The 21822-nt window shown below is 39.3% G+C and overlaps 1 protein-coding gene across 2 annotated transcripts in view; it reads left to right on the top strand.

Moving 5' to 3' along the window:
* Window positions 1-3090: 3090 nt before the first annotated feature.
* Window positions 3091-21822, top strand: part of RTN3 (reticulon 3) — a 62933-nt gene continuing 44201 nt past the window's right edge. Inside the window, exons 1-2 of one of the 2 annotated variants that reach the window (XM_044919616.1) lie at window positions 3091-3408; window positions 17681-17737. In XM_044919616.1, coding sequence (XP_044775551.1) covers window positions 3270-3408; window positions 17681-17737 — 196 coding nt within the window. In that variant the 5' untranslated portion in view covers window positions 3091-3269. The remainder of the gene's footprint in view (window positions 3409-17680; window positions 17738-21822) is intronic. The other variant, XM_021685497.2, reaches the window with a different exon arrangement.

Here is a 21822-nt window from a genome sequence, read left to right as displayed (position 1 = left end):
CCTGCTTCTCCCTTACCCACTCCCTCTGCTTGTGTTCCTTCTCTCACTGTGTCTCTCTCTGTCAAATAAATAAAATATTTTTTTAAAAAAATCTTAAAATATATATATTTTTAAAAAGAGCGAATGAGGATAAAGATTTGCTATATTCACCTTTGCATTTGCCACAAAAAGCTCCTAACAGTACTTACCTATGTGTGTGTAGAGGGGGAGACTAGGAGCTAGAGAGGGGTTAATAACAGAAGAAAACTTTAAGGTATATATACACTCATATATATGTGAACATATATATATATGACATACAAATATATTCGAAGAGATTTTTTAATTAAAAAATACTTTTTTCTAATAGTCAAGAAAAAGATGGGATAATGAGATGGCCCAGAAGCTGAGTGGGGAAATTAGCAGTCCTATAAGGACTGTAAATACCAGTGTAAATACCAGTCCTACAAGGACAGGGCCAAGGAAGAAGAGGCCCAGCTCAGTGCCTCAGCAGTAAAAATTGCTCCACAGAACTGAGAAGTGGCTATGCTCCAGTGAGCATTTAAAAATCCCATCTGAGCCCTTCCCTGCCTGCAAACATTCACTGAATCCCCATCAGCCTTAAAAGGAAGCCTTGGTTCCTTAGTGCTATAGTACCTCTTCTCCACACTCTGGCCCCAACACATCTTCCCCATTTTATCTCCGTCTTGTTAGCCCTTGGCTCTAGCCGACCTGGGCTAAACACACCCAAAACACCTTACCTAGGGTCACACTCGTACCCTCTAGCCACCACAGATGGCTGTGCTTTCTATGTGTAGGTCTAAGGCAGCCTGTGGAGGGGAGGGGCAAGAGAGGATCAAATCTAGGCCAAGTTCTGCTAAACAAGCCAGCATTGAAGTGCATCATGGGTTGGGCTGGGAGGAAGGGGTGCTCTTCTGTGACTGGTCTGCCCACAAGGAGGTCTTATTGTACACTTGCACAAAAGCAGCCTCTGGCATTTGCTTCATACCATTCTCCTCTGCCTTTAATGACCTCCTTACCATTCCAAACTCCCATCTAACTTTGCGCTTCTTCATAAAACCTCCACAAGCCACTACAACTCCATAGTGACTCCCTCTCCCTTTAAATCCGTACAATTCACTGCCATCTAAGCAGAACACTATAGCTTTGTGTTGCTGGGGGTTGTTTTGGTTGCTATTTAATTTTTATTTTTATGTGAGTATGTTTTAAGCCCCAACTAGCTTGTAAGCTCATTGAAGACAGGACAAACATTTTTTGGATTCCTCCAAATTTCCCAGGAGAGTGTCATTCACTCAGCAGGTGATCAGTAAACATTTGTGGAACAAACCTTATATACAAATAACATCTCAAGCAAGAGTCAGTCTCAGGGAATTTACTGGTACAGCAAGAGGGAGCAGGAAGGAAAGGCAGCTTCAGGAATTGGACCTGGCACAAGGCTCTGATGTAAGAAATCTTAAGAGTATGAAAGGACCACCAAGACAACATCAGTGTCTTGATTTTTAGTTTCTTTTCTCTGCTTCTAGTTACCATGAAAACAGGATTCCTTTCCAAACAGGGTCTTCAGATCCTAGCAATCGCTGTCAGGTCTAGGGACCAGCATCGTTCATTTCCTTATCCAGCTCCTAATAACATACATTTTTAAAGTTTATGCATTTATTAGAATGAGTAGATAACTGGCTTGGTTATCAGATTGGCTTGTATTTCCCTTTGTCATCTAAAGGACAGATTGCTGCATTATCAAGTGATGCTGTAAGTGTCAGAGTAAGATATTTGCCACGAAGTTATTTTGGGAAATATTTTCTGTGCCTGTTTTTCAGAACGTTGCAATGGCCAGTTTTTTTCCTGTTTGAGCTTTACCTGACCTTAAAAACTGTCAAGGGCAGATGTAGTCCACTTCCTGTTCTAGAAGATTTCCACTGGTCAGATCGCTTTTCCTCTGTGTTGCTGCCTGGCTTACTACCTCCCCCTTCATGAGGCTGCATCTCTACAGGATCTGCTGATCTTGCAGTTGCCCTTCAGGTCATCGATTGCTGCTTTAGCAATAACAAGGGCAACAGTTTTGATCATGGTCATTTCCAGTTTACGTTACCCTTTTTAAAAGAATTATGCACATTTCAAATATTTTAACCAGGCCTATGGAGAAGGCTTTCTATTTCACAGTCCAACCAAAGAGAAGATAAAAAAATTCAGTATAAGCTAGATATCTGGTTTCAAGTAAATTCTCTGCAAAGGACTCCATTTAGGCTACGAATAAAATTCAATTATGTGTATTTTGTGCCCTATTCTCAATTTTTAATACCTTATCTTACCCTCCTTCATGACCGCAGCCAGGATGTTATCTCCTGGCTCTTCTTTTTCCTCATTAGTTCAGCTATTTTTTCTTCAAAATATGTCTTCTTTATCTGATAGCCTATTTGGAAGAAAGGACAACCTTAAGACCCAAGGTGGACTCCTCTTTGGGAACAGAAACAACGTAAGAATATGAAGCAGGTTCTGCAGCTGCATTGCAATGTGACTGGAATGAGTAATAGCTTTTCATTCTGTCTAGCATCTTGCTCCACCTACCGAATGGGAGACAGTGCCATTTCTGCCTCATGGTGATATTACGACACATCCACAAAAATTCATAAAGCACCTTGCAGAGTGGGCCTATCCACATTGTGGTTTTCACTTTTCATTGGCGTCACACACACACAGGTCGAAACGCATCAGACAATAGACATCCGCTCTGGAATTTATGGGAAAGACATACTCCAGCTAATGGAAGCAAAAGAAACTAATATCGTTAAAACACATAATCCGCCGCCCCTGAAGCATTCACAAAGAGTTGTAAAAAGACACTAACCTGCAGGGCCCCCTCCCACTTTGGCCGCAGTGGTGGGCGGAGCTTGATACTTGGCCACGCCCCTTGCGTCCGGTTCCCGGAGGGGCACGGCCCACCCCGGCCTCCCGCGCGGACGCAGCGTGAAGCCAGTTTTGCCCCTCCTTCCCCGCAGGAGCGCGGAGGGACAGTTCTTGCGCTTGCGCCTTGCGTCGCTGGGCGCCTAGGCGCGACCGCCGCCCGCCCGAGAGCCTTTTGTGCGCCTGCGCGCTCGCGCTCCCGCCCTCTAGCTGCGCTCGGCTGAGTCAGTCAGTCTGTCGGAGTCTGTCCTCGGAGCAGGAGGAGCGGAGAGACTTCTGAGAGCTTGCTGCTCGATTATTTTCTTTCCCCTCCCTCTCTCCCGCCCCGCATCTCTCTTCACCCCTTTCCTGCCCTTGCTCGCGCAGCCATGGCGGAGCCGTCGGCGGCCACTCAGTCCCCGTCCGTTTCCTCGTCGTCCTCCGGGGCCGAACCCTCGGCGCCCGGCGGCGGGAGCCCTGGATCCTGCCCCGCCCTGGGGGCGAAGAGCTGCGGCTCCTCCTGTGCGGGTGAGGCGCGCGGGGGAACCCCGCCTTCGAGGGGCTTGTTTTGGGGGTCGGGGAAGGCAGATCACCCTCGCCTACTGGAGGCTTCAGCCCCCGGGAACGAGCGTCTGGAAAATGGGCTAAGGGGGAGGGGAGCGTAAGGTGGTGCAGACGGCGAGGAAATAACGGGGTTGGAGGCGGGGAGATATTCTAGGGAGTGGGCGTTAACGCCGAGGCAGGGTAGGTGGGGAAAAACAGCAGTTTGGGGGAGCCGTCCGCTGAACCGGGGTTTAGTGGAGGATTAGAGAGATTGAGAGGATTGGGGCAGATTGGTTGTAGGAGAAAGAACTAGTTACGATTTTGAGGGGATGATGGTGAAAGGGTTGCATTGCAGGTTTGCGGACAGATGTTGACATAATCAGAAATTCATGGTAGTCTTGCAAAAAAAATTTTTTTTGGTTTCCCGTGGGGAGGATCAGGAAGTTTCATGGAAACATGGTAGCCGTTTTCTATACTCTTTTTATCTGCTTGCTTTTGTGTGTGTGTGTGGCTAGACTCTCTAAATGCCCGCTTTTCTGAGGCTCTGAGGTAAGGGGAGGCGTGATGAGAATAGCTCAGGAAGATTTGGGAGGGAGCAGCTGATGGTCCAAGATGGATCCGTGGCTGCATCTGCAACACCGCCTGCTCTTCACTGGCGCGCCGTGGGGGTGGGGACAAGCAATCAGTTGCTTATATTCTAGAAGATAATAAGAGTCACGCCAAGCCATTAACAAACACATTTTGATTTCATGCTCTCTATGGGCTATTATCGATCCCAGTGTAACAGAAGGGGGTGTTTAGCGCAGAAAGGGGGAGGGGGAGAAAAATTAGACAAAGCAGGAGCTGGTTGAACCCCATTCTCCTATCTCTGTGAAAGACTAGGGGGGATGCTGCAGGCCGCTTTTAGTTTCCATTGTATACGCGTTTGCCTGCTGGTGGGAGCTGGCTGGCAAGCTCAAGCTCCCCTCATGCAGAGATCTGCAGTGCAGATGCCTTCTTGAGGGGGAAAAAAAAAATGCACCCTGAGCAGGTGGTGGTTCTTAAAGGAACTCAGTCTTTGAAGAAAAGAAAAAAACCTTTTTGTCAAAAGAAGTGGGCCATAAGCCCGGGAGAGTGCAGATAATTTTGCCCTGTATTTAGTTACCTTAAAGGATTTTGAGGGGTTTTAAAATACTTCACTGTCTCCTTTGCCAGAATCTCAGGTTGATGTAAGGAATGTAGAATTTCTGATCTTCACTTTAAATATATTCTCTAGGTGTTGGGTTTTTGTTTTGTTTTAATTAATGTCTACACCCAAGGTGGGGCTCAAACTCAAAACCCCGAGATCAAGAGTTGGATGCTCCACCAACTGAGCCAGCCAGGTGCCCCTTTTTCTGTAAGTGTTTTTTAACAGTGGATTTCCACATAAGAGCTTTGGTACCTTTTTGGATTTTCCACTGTGGTTTTGGCCATTTCAGTAGAAACAGTATCAAAGGAAGCTTCTGCAAGGTCAAGATTAGCTGTCCAGATAAAGGAATGAGGCTGCAAATTTAGAACTCTTTTTCCCTTTAAACCACCAGCGTTTCTCCTCCAAATTTTTGTGTTCTGGGCAAAGGTCCAGATGAACAGCAGTTTCCCTATAACTTAGCAACTTGGTGTTTTGGATTTAATCACTTGTCATTGCTTACCGTTTGGTTGTTGGCCCTTTTGTACATAGCTTTTGATACTTCTTGATTTTAAATTTTTGATTCACCTGAAAAATAGATACTTTGTTTTAAATTCTTATCTATTGTAGATGTGTATTAATATTATCTAAAAAAGCATTAATACAGTTTTGGTGGGCCTCATTTGTCAGGTCACTACTTGAAAAGTTTAGCTTAAGATACTGCAATGTGTAGTTATCATTCCATTGGAGAAGCTCTTCCCCTTGCAGAATATTTTCTCCATACCTCATAGTAAATGTCGTAGGCTTCTGCACTATGAAAATAAGATGAAGCTTGTTACTCCACAATTTAACCTATTTAAAATGGATATTTAAAAATCTATCTTGATTGCTTAAAATCTACAAGTGTTGATGTCAACCTTCAGCTTCACATTCTTTCACCAAGCTCCGCTTGGTTTTAGAGACTTTCAAAAAGTAAAAGAAGTGGTCGATTGATGTCCTGCAGGAAAAAGTTTTGTCTCGATTGACCTATCCAGTAACAGCTTTCAGAAATATTAGTTCCTACTAAAGGTAGAGAATGAGTGATCGCACTCCCTGGTCTAGTGCCTCGGGGACTGGTGCAGCCAGCATTGTAATATGCTTGGAGAAGGAGGTCAAGTGCCAGAATTGGCTTTCCAGATTTCTGCCTTTGAAGAAAATCAAAGATCTCAAAGGCAGAAAATTGAGATTAAGGTAAAAGAAACTTAAATATTTGGTGTTCTTTTCAGGAGGAGAATTGCCTTTATTAGGCATCAAGTATAGGTACATGTCTGTTGTCTGAACTCTAAAAGTTTACTGTTTTTATAGCATTTGAAATTCTGTAACTTGCCAGCGACTGTTCTTTATTATTGCTATGAAAATCATGATGCCAGAATAAAGCTGCATTTCTTTTATCTGTTCATGGAAATTAAGTCAAAGCAAAAACAGCTTGCACAATTAAAAAAAAAAAGTTTTTGCTTTATACTTACTTTCCTTACTCATGAAACCTAGTTGTCCTGTGTAGTTTTTATGGCACCATTTCACACTTTGTCCTATCATGTCAATCAAATGTGAGTATGTAATTTGCATTTTTTGTCTTAACCCTTAGAAATCTACTTGTTCAGCACTGACATTATTATATTCGTGTCAGATTGTCAGTGGCAGTATAACATGGTGATAAACACACAGATTTGAGCTCCAGAGGCACGAAGATTTCAAGCCTAATGCTGTCTCTTAATTGTATGACCTTGTGCATATCATGAGCCTCAGCAATATGACCTAGGCAAATTTGCTTTGTGCCCTAAAATCTGAACTCTTATTGAGTAAAAATACCTAATATTTGATATATCTGTTTGCAGGTTACAAACTATTTGCACATACATACAAAATAGCAATTGAATTACAAGTGAGAAATCATAATCTTCCTCAAGATGAAGTAAGATCTGATAGGACTTTTTCTTTTTAAAAGTGAATCTATTTCAGCTTTTGACCTTTCACATTAATGTCTTAAAGCTACCAGCCCTTTCATTCAGCTAGTGTGTTAGAAGGGAGGTGGGGGGTAGCCAAAGTGTTTTGTAGATAGCTTGACATGACACCAATATGCTAAAGTATTGGGGTGCCTGGCTGGCTCAGTGGAAAAAGCATGCGACTCTTGATCTTGGGGTGGTGAATTCAAGCACTATGTGGGGTGTAGAGATTACTTAAGTAAATAAATGTTTAAAAAAGATATGCCTAAGTATTGTCTGCAGCATTCTAACCATAAGTGTAGTTCTGATGCACTATGAACCTGCTGTCACTGGAAGCAAGAGTACAGGAGACAGCAAGAATGGTCGTGTCAATATAGTTTACATTTGCCTGTTGAGTTGGATGGTTTTTTTGTTTCCCCGGAATAAAAGGGTTCTTTTAATGCTTTTTTCCTCTTAGAGTCACATTCACAAATAATTTAACCATTCTGATCAAACAAACCAGTCTCATACATTTGACAGGTATACCTTAATCTTAAATTGAAATCTCTAGAGGATTGTTTATTAAATTGCTGGTAAGTGCATCATTTTTAATTTTTATGATTTTAGAGATGGTCTGAAAACAAAACAAAATGAATATCATTGCTTTTATTGTATTCTGTGGTAAGGAAATTATATATTTGTCTTGATATAGGACTCACTGCTTTTACTGTATTCTCTGGTAAGGAAATTATATATTTGGCCAGATACAGGACTCACTGTTTTTGTTTTTGGGGGGGGTGGGAAACGACTCACCTGTTTAATCCTGTTCATGTTTCAAGCACTTGTAAATGAAGTTTGGTAGTAAAGGAATTGGTGACATGTCATTGAAGTTTAGGGAAAGTTAAATTTTCCAGTTTTGTTTGAGGTTGTTTGTTGTATAGAAAAGTACTTCTCTTTAGTAGTAATCCTGGAACTTACCATTTTTGTAATTCCAAGTGGAATTATAAAGGCTCCAAATAAATGAATAACTATGCATATTTATTGTATGTACTTAGCTTATAGTTTGTGCTTGACTTTATTGTTAATGGTGAATTTATAACTGCCTCCTAAACTATATAAACTTGTGAAAAATATAAATTTCATAATAAAACTTTTTAGGTAAAAATTATCAAGTTGGCATTATGTTCATATAATTATCTCATTCAGAAGTTGCCCAGGAAACTGACTTACCTTTTATTCAGTTCATTTATAACAGCTGTTAATTCTAGAATTATTTTTGGTCATTGGGTATGCTAAAGATGTTTTGAAAAATTGTGTATGCCAAGTAATTTTAGCTATAATCAGTATTGCTTGTGATTGCATTCTTGAAGTCTTTGGCTACATTTCCGTGATGTATGTAAGACATGTTACTCTGTGAAACTGCAATTTCTCAGAATCCCTTTAAATACTGTATAGGATTTGTGTTTTTATTTTGTTAGGAAAGGGTGTAATTGTCAGTAGGTAGCCCACTCTCATGATTTTTTTTTTAATTTCAGAGAAACGTACTTCTCTGTTTTCTCCAATCAACTGTTTTATTTCTCCCTGTAAGCACATCGTCATAACCTAACCAGGAGAGGTGCGAGCTTTCTGACATGTTCCTCATTGGCCGCTCGCCCTTAGGATATATTGAAGGGTATTTGGGGAAAATTTTTTAAGCAAAACTGATACAGAGGCCCTTTTGTCCTATTACCTGAAAGCATTTCAACAGTGAGAAAGAAGTGTCTTCATTTTAATTAGGAGGTAGAAATATTTGATTTTTATGTCTTATATTTGTGTATTGCTTTATGGTTTAAGTTTTGCCTATCCATTAACTTAATTTAACAAATGTTTGAGCATACAGTAAAGCTCTTTGGAAGATAGGCAAACAAAACAGATCATCTAGATCTCTGGAGGCTATATTTAATAGGAGAAAGCCTTATGTTATGTTTATCTGTGATGTAGGTAGTGATATAAGCCTCATTTTACAGATGAGAAATCAGGCTCAGAGAGATTAAGTGACATGCCTAAAGGTTTGTTGCTGTAACATTGAGGGTAGGATAAAACTAAGGGATTGAGGGCCCAATTCAGTTCTCTTCCAAATATACATACTGCCTGTCTTTAAAATTTGAACAACAGGTGATAAAAATCATTCGGTCACCTTCTTCACTTCAGTTACTGGTTGAAGTTAAAAATTTTAATTTCTGGTCCCATGCTTCCTCAGCCAGGTGCCTTTTTGCTCCACTTTTCTACAAAAACTTTCTTGTCACATTCACTAGCTATTTTCCACATTGTTAAGTCTGGTGGCTACGTCTCAGACCTCATCTGAAATGCCCTGTCAGCAGCTTCTGGTAAAATTGATCACTTGCTTCCTCATTGAAATACCTTTCTCATTTGTCTTCCATACCACCACATACTCTCACTGGCTGCTCCTCCTGTGTCCTTTGCTAGTTCTTCTTCTTTTCTTTTAATTTAAGATACAGTTCACATAACATAAAAAGCACCATTTTAAAGTCTGTCTAGTTCCAGAACATCTTCATCCCCCCCAAAAGACACTCTGTACCTGTGGCAGTCACTCTCCATTCCTCCCTCCCTCCATTCCTTGGCAACCACTAATCTTTCTGACTCTGTGGATTTCCTTAATATTGGTATTTCATATTGCTAATTCTTTTTGTCTCCCCAACTTCTAACATGTAGAGTACTCCAGGACTCACTTCTCAGAACTTTTCTCCTTGCATTGGTCTCATTTATGATATCCATCTTGTGGTTTGAAATACCATCTATAAATTGGTGACTTCCAAATCTTTATCTTTGGTCTTCATGTCTAATGGGCATCTCAAACTTACTGTGTCTAAACCTGAACTCCTGATCTTTCCTTTAAATGTATTCTTCTCACACTCTTGTGCATCTCAATAAATGGTCATTCGTCATCCATCTCTTGCCCAAATCAAAAATCTTGGAGTACCCTTGACTCTTCTCTTTCCTTCATACAGCTATCAGCAAATCCTATTGATTCTACCTTCAGAATCTATCCAGTGTCTAACCATTTTTCTCCACCTCCATTGTTATCACCCTAGCCCAGGCTGCTATCGTAGCTTTCCTGGATTATTGCACTTACCTGCTAACTGGTCTTCAAACTTTATCCCTTGTCTCTTTTCAGTCTGTTTTCCGTACAACAGTTGGTGTAAGCCTGTGAAAAAATAAGTCAGATCATGTCATTCATGGGCAAATGTTCCAGTAGCTTCTGATCACACTCATCAGAGTCCACGCCAAAGTCCTTAGAGGGCTTTTGAAGCCTTATGATATCTGGCTTCAACCTCCCTCTTACTCACCCAGCTTTAGCCACACTGGCTCCCTTGTTGTTCTTCACACCTCAGAGTCTTATTTGCTGTTCTCTCTGCTTAGAATGCTCTTCCCCATTTATCTTTGCAGCTTTTCTCTCCCTCACCTTTGTTAGGTCTTTGACTTACCTTATCTAAATTGCACAAGAAAAAATAACTTATAGGCCTCCCCTGCTTTATTTTTCTTACCATCTGTCATAATCTTCCTGTCTTTACATGTATAAGGTATGTAATCTGACTTACTTTGTTTATTGTCTGTCTTCCACACTAGATATTAGTTCCACCAGAGTAGGGGTTTTTGCTGTTTTATTCACTGCTCTATTTCTAATGTCTGAGCAGGACCAGGTGCAAAGCAGGCTCTCAGATATTTTTGAATGAGCAACCAATCATTTTTATTCAGCAACTAAAACTAGTCCTTGGTTCATAATAGGTGTTCAATAAATATTTATGGAATGAATGGAGAAATTCTTTTTTTTTTTTTTAAAGATTTTATTTATTTGAGACAGAGAGAATGAGAGACAGAGAGCATGAGAGGGAGGAGGGTCAGAGGGAGAAGCAGACTCCCCGCCGAGCAGGGAGCCCGATGCGGGACTCGATCCCGGGACTCCAGGATCATGACCTGAGCCGAAGGCAGTCGCTTAACCAACTGAGCCACCCAGGCGCCCGAATGGAGAAATTCTATTCCCAGAAGAACATGCATATAAACAAAGTATTGCATACGCTTTCACAAGGTCCATAGTGTGTGAACTACAAAATTGTTCATAGACTGCAGATTAAGAATGTTTGGTTTTTGAAAATTGAATTATGAGTTTTGCAAAAACTTAACCCCTATGGAAATTGACATATCCACAAGAGTTTTTATGTAAGCCCATAAAACTGTATCTGTGATATATATATCTTATGTTTAAGATTGGTTTCTTTTACTATTCTGTTTACTTCTGGACTCATGGTATTTTCCACTAATGGCTTTAATCCAGAAAAGTTTCTTTTTATAATCACTTGAATGCCACATTTTGGTATGTTACAAAGAGACTCCATTTCTTTTCTTTTCTTTTTTTTTTTTTAAAGATTTTTTTAATTTATTTATTTGAGAGAGAGAGAATGAGAGATAGAGAGCAGGAGAGGGGAGAGGGTCAGAGGGAGAAGCAGACTCCCCGCCGAGCAGGGAGCCCGATGCGGGACTCGATCCCAGGACTCCAGGATCATGACCTGAGCCGAAGGCAGTCGCCTAACCAACTGAGCCACCCAGGCGCCCCAAAGAGACTCCATTTCTTTTTTTTTTTTTTTTTTTTTTATTATTTTTTTTTTTTTTAAGATTTTATTTATTTATTTGACAGAGAGAGACACAACGAGAGAGGGAACACAAGCAGGGGGAGTGGGAGAGGGAGAAGCAGGCTCCCCGCAGAGCAGGGAGCCCGATGCGGGACTCGATCCCAGGACCCTGGGATCATGACCTGAGCTGAAGGCAGTCGCTTAACCAACTGAGCCACCCAGGCGCCCGAGACTCCATTTCTAATAAGGACTCAGTGGTAGGCTAGTCTGATGTGTCAGGATTTTTAAATATGTTAAAATAAGTTTAATTTCCATCTTATTCCTAACAAAATCTGAGGTTTTGATTCAATACATTGATCTTGAACATTATTTGGAAAAGGGTAAGACATTTCTAAAAGTATATGCATTATTTTAGAAGTTGGGTCATTAAGGGGAGCCTGGATGGCTCATTCAGTTAAGCAGTCTGCCTTCAGCTCAGGTCATGATGCCCATGATGCCAGGGGCCTAGGATCAAGCCCCGTGTAGCACTCCCTGCTCAGCGGGGAGCCTGCTTCTCCTTCTCCACCCCACTTGTGCTCTCTGTTGGCTATCTCTGTCTCTGTCTCTCTCAAATAAATAAATAAAATCTTAAAAAAAAAGTTGAGTCATTAAAATATTTGTAACCAATTTCCTATTTACACAGTCCATTTTATTTCTTTCTGTTAGACTTTCTAATTGTGTTTCTTTTGCAACAAGAATTCTGCTTGTTCTTCCTCTTGGACTGCATATACATTTACTCCATAAATGTACAAAGAAAGCCTTCCAACTCTTTTAGGGTTCAGAAGAGTTACAGTGGGAAGTGCTTAGTGACTTGTTTCCAGAGAGTACAGTGTGGAAGGATGGGAGAAAAATACTACCTGGAGAAACCAGGAAAACCATCTCAGCCAGGGGATCGAGGTTAACCTCTTCAGTGATAAGTCATATTGATACCATGTACCCTTGATATGTTATGACAAGGATGGCCCTTTACCTAAGTGGTAATCTTCCCCAAAACTCCATTCTAACCATAAGACAAACTCAAATTGAGGGACATTTTGACCAATATTCCTCATATATCTATCTGACCAGTACTCCTCAAAACTATCAAGATCATTAAAAGCAAGGAGGAAAGTCTGAGAAATTGTCATAGTCCAAAAGAGGCTAAGGAGACATGATGACAAAATGTGATACGGTATCCTGAATGGGATTTTGGGACAAAAAAAGGCATTAGGAAAAAATTAATGAAATCCGAGTGAAGTATGGAGTTTACTTATTAGTAATGTGTCAGTGTTAGTTCTTTAAATGTGACAAATGTACTACCATATTAATGTAACTTGTTAACAATGGGAGAAACTGAGTGCTGGATATAAAGCAAAACTCTACTACCTTTGGGCCTTTTCTGTAAATCTAAAATTATTCTAAAATAAAAAGTTTCTTTGTTTTTTAAAAAAAGCCTTAATCATGAAATCAGAACTGCTTTGGACAAGGTAAGGAGGTCCTCTTTCACCACTAATAATATTCAGTGATACAGTGGAGGTCCTAACAAAAATATAAGGGGAAAAAATGGCATAAAGTTTGCGGGGGGGACATTGGTCTGCCTATCCCTGGAATTCTAATAGGACAGTGGGTATTAATAGGCTCAGTTTAGCAGCTTCTACGGAAATGATATGAGTTGCCATCAGGAATTGTGGTCATGGGAAAGAGTGGAAAAACTCTTTTCAGAGAGCCTAGCTTTATAGGCAAAAAGGAAAACTGTAGGTGACAAGAATCTTTAGTTTTTTGGTTTTGGTTTTTTTTTTTTTTTTTTTGAGAGCGAGCAAGTGAGAGCACAAGCGGCTGGGAGGGATAGAGGGAGAGGAAGAAGCAGGATGCCTGCTGAGCAGGGAGTTACATGGGGCTCCATCCCAGGACCATGACCCGAGTCGAAGGCAGTTGCTTAACTGACTAAGCCACCCAGCCGCCCCATGACAAAAATCTTTTAATAGTAGAAAGAAAAGGTGTTTGAAAGAGCTAAAGAATTTCTAATTTTCATTATATTAATTTTAGATAAAATTTCAAACACTACTTTTCTTTATGTATTGGAAGATGCTTTAATAATCTATAGAAACTATCAAAAAGGCAGACATTTTGAGGTTAAATATAGAAGTCATTCATTGTACAAAGTTGTTCCTAAAAGTAACTTTGCTGCTTTTCTAAAAATAGAGTTTGTGGGGGTGCCTGGGTGGCTCAGTTGTTAAGCGTCTACCTTTGGCTCAGGTCATGATCCCAGGGTCCTGGGATCAACACCCCCCACCCCCCTGCATCAGGCTCCTTGCTCAGCTGGGAGCCTGCTTCTCCCTCTCCCACTCCCCCTGCTTGTGTTCCCCCTCTCTCTGTCAAATAAATAAAATCTTTTTTTTTTTAAGATTTTATTTATTTATTTGACAGACACAGCGAGAGAAGGAGCACAAGCAGGGGGAGTAGGAGAGGGAGAAGCAGGCCTCCTGCGGAGCAGGGAGCCCGACGTGGGGCTCGATCCCAGGACCCCGAGACCACAACCCGAGGGGAAGGCAGACGCTCAACACATGAGCCACCCAGGCGCCCCAAATAAATAAAATCTTAAAATATATATGTATATAGTTTTTATTCTGCTGGTGTTGAGGGACAGTTATCACTAAAATGAACAGTTCATTGGAACAGTATTTTCACTGGGGGTTAGAAAATTCAAACAGATTTATTTGGTTTATTTTCCCCCCATCTCAATCAAAACTTGAGTCTCATGTCCAATCCAACGCACCTCTCTTCCTCTCCTCTCTACCCCCAACAATATCTAGCACAGGCTTGACACAAATTTGAAAACCTTCAGTAGTGGGCCATTTGGTCTTTTTCCTCCTGTTTTTCCACTTCTCACCCACTCAATATGCTGCTGGAGAGAAGGGTGAAGAGGTAAGGCGACAAGATCTTATCTTACTGGTAGAATGATAAAGAAAGGCACAGACTTTAAAGAAAAGTGCAGTTTTTTGTTTTTTAAAGATTTTATGTATTTATTTGACGGAGACACAGCAAGAGAGGGAACACAAGCAGGGGAAGTGGGAGAGGGAGAAGCAGGCTCCCTGTGGAGCAGGGAGCTGGATGCGGGGCTCGATCCCAGGACTCTGGGATCATGACCTGAGCCGAAGGCAGACACTTAACGACTGAGCCACCCAGGCACCCCGAAAAGTGCAGAATCAAGTACTGATAAAAGCTTTAAGTTTTTGTGGGTTTTTTTTTTAATCTTAAATGAGTTTTGTAAAGATTTCATTTAATATGTATATAAATATTTAGCTCAGTGTCTCACAAATATTCAGGACTCAGTAAATGGAAGGACCTGTTTTCAAAGAGGCAGGATTTTTGGCGGGGGGTGGGGGGGTAGTTTTGACAGTTTGTTGCAGATTAGGGTCTTACCAGTATTGAAAATCTAGTGGTGTAAAGACTAAAAAGATTATTCGCTCAAGTTTTATTGAAAGACCTGGTAAGAGATCCCATTTTAGGTGTCCTTTTTCTCTTCAAAGGTTGCTAACCTGTTCCCTGTAGAAGTAGGGAATTAGGTATGTGTTGGGAATTCATAATTCTATTTTTTTTTAAGATTTTATTTATTTATTTGACAGAGATCAAGCACAGGCAGGGGGAGCAAGAGAAGGAGAAGCAGGTTCCCCGCTGAGCAAGGAGCCCAGTGCGGGACTTGATCCCAGAACCCTGGAATCATGACCCGAGCTAAAAGCAGATGCTTAACTGACTGAGCCACCCAGGCATCCCAGGAATTTATAATTCTTGAAAAATGTATGTCAATAACAAAATTTAGGAAAATAAAAATACAAAGAAAATTAAAAATCAGCGAGTAGAACCACCCAGTTAACATTTTCATATATATTCTTTCATTTGTAACAAAATAAGCTTTTTTGAAATAAGAATACAAGTTCATTATTTTCAAAAACACAGAGAAGAAAAAATATTTTTTTAATTTTCATAATCTACTCAGTAAATATCATTATCCCTTTTCCATCTTACATGAATTTGTATTTTTTACCAAAATTGGGTCATGTTTAAGTTTTTTTGTACTGTTCTTTTTTATTCAGTGTCCTATCAACAACTTCTAGTGTCAATAAATTCTTACCCACAGCACGATTTTTAATGAATAGTATACCATTGTATGGATATATGGAAACTTACTTAACCAGTCTCTAATAGACCTTTGCTAAGTTTACTAACCAAATAAACTGATGCCAAGATTATGCAGTAGCTTTTCAGTTAAGTCTATGCTCTACCTGCTGCCATAGTTCTTTTTAAAACACCTGTGATATTGTCAGTGTGATTCCTCATCACATATAGGATATAATCCAAATTTCATTACATGACATTTAAAGTCATTTGGAATGTGGCAAGTTATTCCTTCTCTCCAGAATGGCTTCCCCTGCCGTGGTGACTTGATGACCTTAAAGACTAAATTTACCATCTCTTCTGCAGTGTACCCTACTCACCTGCCTCTGCTGCCTTCCCACAACTCATGCAGTTTTACTGGCTTGTATTTCTCCTTCAGTTATGTGGGCATAGCTGTCATCTCTGTATTCCAGTGCTGATACAGTGCCTGGACCTAGCTAATGATTACTGTTATTAATGATAATGTTTGATTTAATTAATAGCATTTGAGAATTAAGATCACCATTCTTGAGTTTAGTTTCCTGTGGCATAAATATGGAATATGAATACAGTGTGGTTTTGTGAGTTAGAAGCTCTCATGCAATATTGTTGGAAAGTGTTACTTGTTATCTGTGTTTTGTATCAGAATAGATGCTGTGTATAAGAATTTGTATGTTGAAATTTTCCATTACGAGGGGGTGTTACATGGAGGTGGATAGTCAAGTTCATAGGATCCTTTTTGGCGTTCGGCTGAACTTACTAACATTTGGTTTTTCAGGTTTATTCAGATTTAAACTCATCATCTGGCAGAGATTTAATGTTGAAGGTAAATATAGGGATGAACCCATCTGGAAACATTAAAGAAGCAGAAATGCTTGCTTTAAAAAAGGAAAGGAGATGGGGCACCTGGCTGTCTCAGTTGGAGTGTGCAACTCTTGATCTCAGGGTGGAGAGTTCAAGCCCCACGTTGGGGGTAGAGATTACTAAAAACAAAACAAAAACAACCAAAAAAGAATAGTTTTTCATTTGTAGTGGTAAATGTAATGCTTCATCTTAAGATAGTTAAAAAGTAGTGAATTTTTAAATTTTGGTCCTGAGTTACTGAACTGTGCCTGTGGTCTACTAAATTCTGTTGCTGTTAATGTGCTTCATATTTATTAACTAAATAAATTTGTATTTATCGATACAAGCTATAGCCCAGTCCTTTAAAGCAATCAATCTCCCTATTTTAAGTATATTTCTAATATTTGTGAAAACATTTTTATAGTTGCAAGGAAAAAAGGAGTAAAGGCCAGTATATTTAGGGGCACTTTGTGGCGGGGGGGGCTGCTTTTCACATTCTATTTTTATTAATTTTTTCCATTTTTAGTGAATTATATGCTTGGTTTGTTTGTATTTTTTTTTAAGGGCCAAAGGTGGTGGTGAAAAGCAAATCTCCCCCATTTCAGACCTCAGAGTCCCTTTTGCTAGCAACAAAGGGGGGCACAAGTATATACTTCTGCACTTTGCTTTTTTAATTTATCACCTGTGTCAACATACATAGCTGTACTTTACTGTTTTTCATAGCAGCAAGTATTCCATTGTTTGGATGTAACTATTTAGTTTCCTGTTGATGATCACTTAGAGTATTCCTAATATTTATAACCAGTGCTCTGATGAATATTCTCATGTACACGGGTTTGTACTCTGTGCTAATATTGTAGGTTAAATTTCTCGAGGCATAACTGGCCAAATTAAAAGAATAACTATTATTGGTGGGGACAGTACATGCATTTACAATTTTGATAAATGTTGCCAAATTTAGAGGACTATAATTTTAGAAGGTGGAAGATTTCTCGTGCAGTCTTATTTTCCTAATGGATTATTTGTGATTTTTTTTTTTTTAAGTATTCAGGGTCAGCTTTGCATATTTGCCAAGTTTATAACTTCAAATGCTTGTATTAGTGACCAGCTCTTCAAAATGCAGTTGATAATGGTTAAAAGCAAGTATCAGTTAGTACTCAGGTACCTCTTTTTTCTTTCCCACAAAGAATTGCAGGGGAGTATCCTCTTTCTTGAGGTTATACTTGTTTAAAAATGCTAGAGGTTCCTCTTTTCTTTCTTTGAAGGTGAGAATATTTGACCAAAAAAATTGAATTGATTAACTTTTAGAAATGCATCTTGAAAATAAAATAAGATTTTGCTGCCAGGTGAGTGTAAACAGTAAATGGAAATAAAGATTTGAGTTTTCCCCTCTTGTTTAAACCCAATGAAATTATGATGCTTGGCCAAAAAAAAAAGAGAGTTGGAGAGTTAAAGTTAAAATTCCTGTGTGAGGTTGTCAAATTCTCATGCTGTATATTTTCTTTCAGATTCCTTTGTTTCTTCCTCTTCCTCTCAGCCTGTATCTCTATTTTCGACCTCACAAGGCAAGTCTGTCATTTTTTTGTGTGCATTAATAAAAGAAAAATGTTGAGAAAGAGGCTGTAACTGGGGATATGAGGCGCAAGTTTTCTATTGCTCCCAAACCCCTTGAAATAAAAACTACAAGCCAGTCCTTCATATTTAGTAGTTTGCTTTGGATTTCCTGTAAAGGTTAATAAAATAGGGTAAGACTAGGTAGGTGAACCCTTTAACAGCACATAAGCTTTAGGTGCAGTTTTGAGCATTTCTTAAAAATTAGAATTTAGAGCAGACAGAATTGTGGCTCATAACACAACCCAGTGCAGGATGCATTTAACCTACTGATTTGCAGTTATGTCACTGGTTTGGAGAGATAGTAGATTTGGAAAAAACAGTATAAAAGTGTGCTTCCACTGAACTACTAATACACTAACTTAGCTAGAGTACTTTAGTGTGAATTTATCTGAGATTTGTCCCAAGAGCGAGGCTGGTTCCAAAATGCCTAGGAACACTGAACACGTCAGTTGACTTTTTGGCAAGCAAGGCTTGTTTTCCTAGAGATTAAGCTGTGGCTTTGTGGGGTTGTTTGTTTGTTTAATCTGCCAGCCAGTGAAGAAGGGAATCGAGTGTGATAGCTATATGTTTGTGGGGGTAGCACTATCAAGAATCTGTAAGAGAGAGCACTATGTGCTCTGTCGAGTCGCACTAGTAATAAGCACAGTTTCATTTGTCTGGTGTACTCAATCTAAAATATAGGTCAATGGAAAACCCTTATTTTAAAAAAAGGTAATTAAACTCACTAGATAGGTCTGAGAAGCCCTGTGCAAACAGATTACTGTCCCAGCTGGAATTCTCTAGATGCAAAGTCTGGATGCTGGTTTGGTAGGAAGACTTTGACCTTTTTTTTTTTTTTTTTTAAGATTTTATTTATTTATTTGACAGAGAGATAGTGAGAGCAGGAACACAAGCAGGGGGAGTTGGAGAGGGAGAAGCAGGCTTCCCGCTGAGCAGGGGAGCCCGATGCGGGGCTCGATCCCAGGACCCTGGGATCATGACCTGAGCCGAAGGCAGACACTTAACGACTGAGCCACCCAGGGGCCCCAAGACTTTGACCTTATAAGAATAAAAACATAATGGGATAAAGTGAATGTAGCATATTTCTTATGAAACATGGTAGATGATTTGTTGCTTTTAAATCAGACTGATAATATTAGGTCCCCCAGCCCCTTTGTAATGTGTCTTGGGTGAATTTGGGTAACTTGTGGGTCAAATCATGACCTTTGAAATTAAGTGTTTGCATTAAAAGATATTTTGTGAATATTAGAAAAATAATTCAAACCTATAAAGTGACTTGACATCTGAAATCCAACCAGATTGATTTTTTAGAGAGTTTTTTTTCCTTATGAGCAATTTAATAATTTAGGCAAGTAGGTATTACATGTAATCTACTCTGGAAGATAAACTGGTAAAAATAGCATAATGTAGATAGAACAAATCATTACATTTTCTCTTGTAAATATTTTAGATCTTTTAAAATACAATTCTTCATGGTTAGAACTTTCAGCCACTTTTTTCATACAGAAGGGGAATAATCGATATCCTAAATAGTGTAACAATGCAAGCCAAATACAACATAACTAATGTATGGAGTGTCGACAAGATAACTGTTATAGCTTAAAAAACTATTTCATTCCTCTTGGGAAAAATTACACATACATTCAAATAGAATAGAGGTAAATAAGGATTTTGCTAATTAAAAACCAATGTTTAAGTAGGCTTCAGCGTCACAGTGAGTATGAAAGTTTGTAAAAGAAAATAGATTTGCCATTTTTTCCTTTTTGCTTAAAAAGAGTTATTTAGAGCAGTGCAGATTCAGGATAATGTTATTGTTAAAAGAGTATTATAAAGAGGCAGTTAAAAAAGCCATATCCCAGGCGCCTGGGTGGCTCAGTCGGTTAAGCGACTGCCTTCGGCTCAGGTCATGATCCTGGAGTCCCTGGATCGAGTCCCGCATCGGGCTCCCTGCTCAGCGGGGAGTCTGCTTCTCCCTCTGACCCTCCTCCCTCTCGTGCTCTCTGTCTCTCATTCTCTCTCTCGCAAATAAATAAATAAATATCTTTAAAAAAAAAAAAAAAAAAAAGCCATATCCCTGAAGGTGTTCCAGTCTAGCCTCTATTACTACTAGCATTTTTCTCCTGCAAAAAAACACGTAATGGAAAAGTAACCCAGTTGGTGCTCTACTTCATTGGCAGGTCTAGAGATCAATCTGTTGTTTGAGGAAACACCTTGGCAAGTGATTAGGTGCATTCTAGAGTAGCCAAGAATGGTAGCTTCTAGTATGCCTTATAAAAATAAGGAAAGAGGATGTTGGTGTCCTTGTTTAACTGGATTAACCCCTTGGGGAGAATTGCTGGGACCAGTCTGGCCCAATGCAGGGCTTTCAGAGTGCTGCCACCAAGAAGAACCTTGAGTCCATCACTGGCATTAACCCAACTAACTCCTCTGTCTCTGGCTTCCATAACTCTTAGCCACTTATTTAGCCTTGGAGAATTAGCCTTACTTTTATATACCTAAGCAATATATAGCAATTATTAAATAGGACATTTTTATATTTGAGAATGACCTCTTCAATCCTGAAATAGTTATTATTGGTCTTCAGGGAGATGAATATACAAAAAACTGCCATTAATTTGCACTGAATAAAGGAAGGGCAGTTAAATTTTTCAAAAGAAAATTATGTAATATTTATTAAATTGTACTACTTTGAAGTAGACAGCTATTTAAGTTAGCAAAGCAAACTTTTTGACAGCTATTAAATATATTTGTAATGACAACATTAATAGAATAATCGATTTCTTTTTAAATAAGTTGTATTCCTGAGTAGGTCCTTTGTAGTCTTTTCTTATTGATTCCTTCTTTCTTATCAAGCAGAATTTAATTTCAGCCTAATCCCTAAGTGTTTCAAATAGGGGAATAAATTTTAATGGCGTTTTCCTGTAATGTAAAATAAAGATATTAACAGAGGTATACATGTAGGATGTGGCTCGTTTTTATTGAGCTTTTACTGTGTTCAGTACTTTATGTGAATTGTTTCAATACACACAGCCAGTTTTATGGAGGAAAGGTACTAGCTCATTTACCAGTTGACACAGGTTTAAAATGGTGCAATAACTTGCTCAAGGTCACAGCGTGAATAAGTACAGATGTAGGACTCCAAAGCCCATACTCATAAACACTGCCTATGATAAAGTATATTAGTTGTATTTTAGTGTTTGCAGATACTTTTAGAGATGTCATTTTGAGGTTAATGTTACAATCATAAGAGCAGGGGAAGAGGCAGAAATTCTATTTTAACCATATTACTGCTGTTAGTGATGTAAATTTAGTATCATCAGGGGGCTCTGCTCCCTCCATGAGCACAAAATCAAACAAATTTGGTTTCTACTTTTGAAACCTTTGAAAAGAGTGGAGGCTGAAAAATACGCTGATTTTCTTTAGAAAGCATGGAAGAAAAGTAGGTAAAAATAAGATGGGAAAGAGAGGAACCTGAAGAACTGGAAGCACCTTTGCAGTAATGAACATTTGCATTCAATTTGAGTAATGCAGTAGGCATCTGGAATAGGAAGTTAGTTAAACACTGAACTTTGGGGCAGGCATTTGAGGGAAAAATTTGCCAGTTACAGCCTTTTTTTTAACAAAAGCAAAACATTTTTCTTTGTACAGAAGAGACTTTTTGTTTAGGATTAGCTTGGCTGCAAAGTGTCTGCTGGCTAACTTCCTATTTTGATGCTGTGGCTGAAAGTTGCTGATACTGTTTTGCACGAGAATTTGTCTTTCCTTCCTGTTTTGTGAACATAAGAAAATTCAAGTGTAGGAAAACCTATACCTGAATATTTCAAGCCTCCCTTGTATGAATAAGCATAGTATTTCTTTGCTGATGTGTATGGTTTTTCCATGTTACAGCTATCCTTTTAATTAAAAGTAATGAATTTCCTTAGGAGGGTTGGAAAGTAACCAAATGGTATCTAAAACAGGATTCTAAGCTATTCACTCTTTTTAGGAAGTACTCTGATAATAGGATATAATATTCATTATTAATTACTTATTTCTA

Source organism: Neomonachus schauinslandi, chromosome 11 (genome assembly GCF_002201575.2).
Source record: "Neomonachus schauinslandi chromosome 11, ASM220157v2, whole genome shotgun sequence".
Lineage (NCBI taxonomy): Eukaryota > Metazoa > Chordata > Mammalia > Carnivora > Phocidae > Neomonachus > Neomonachus schauinslandi.
Note: the sequence above shows the minus strand (reverse complement) of the source record. Positions and strands in the feature narration are given on the sequence as shown.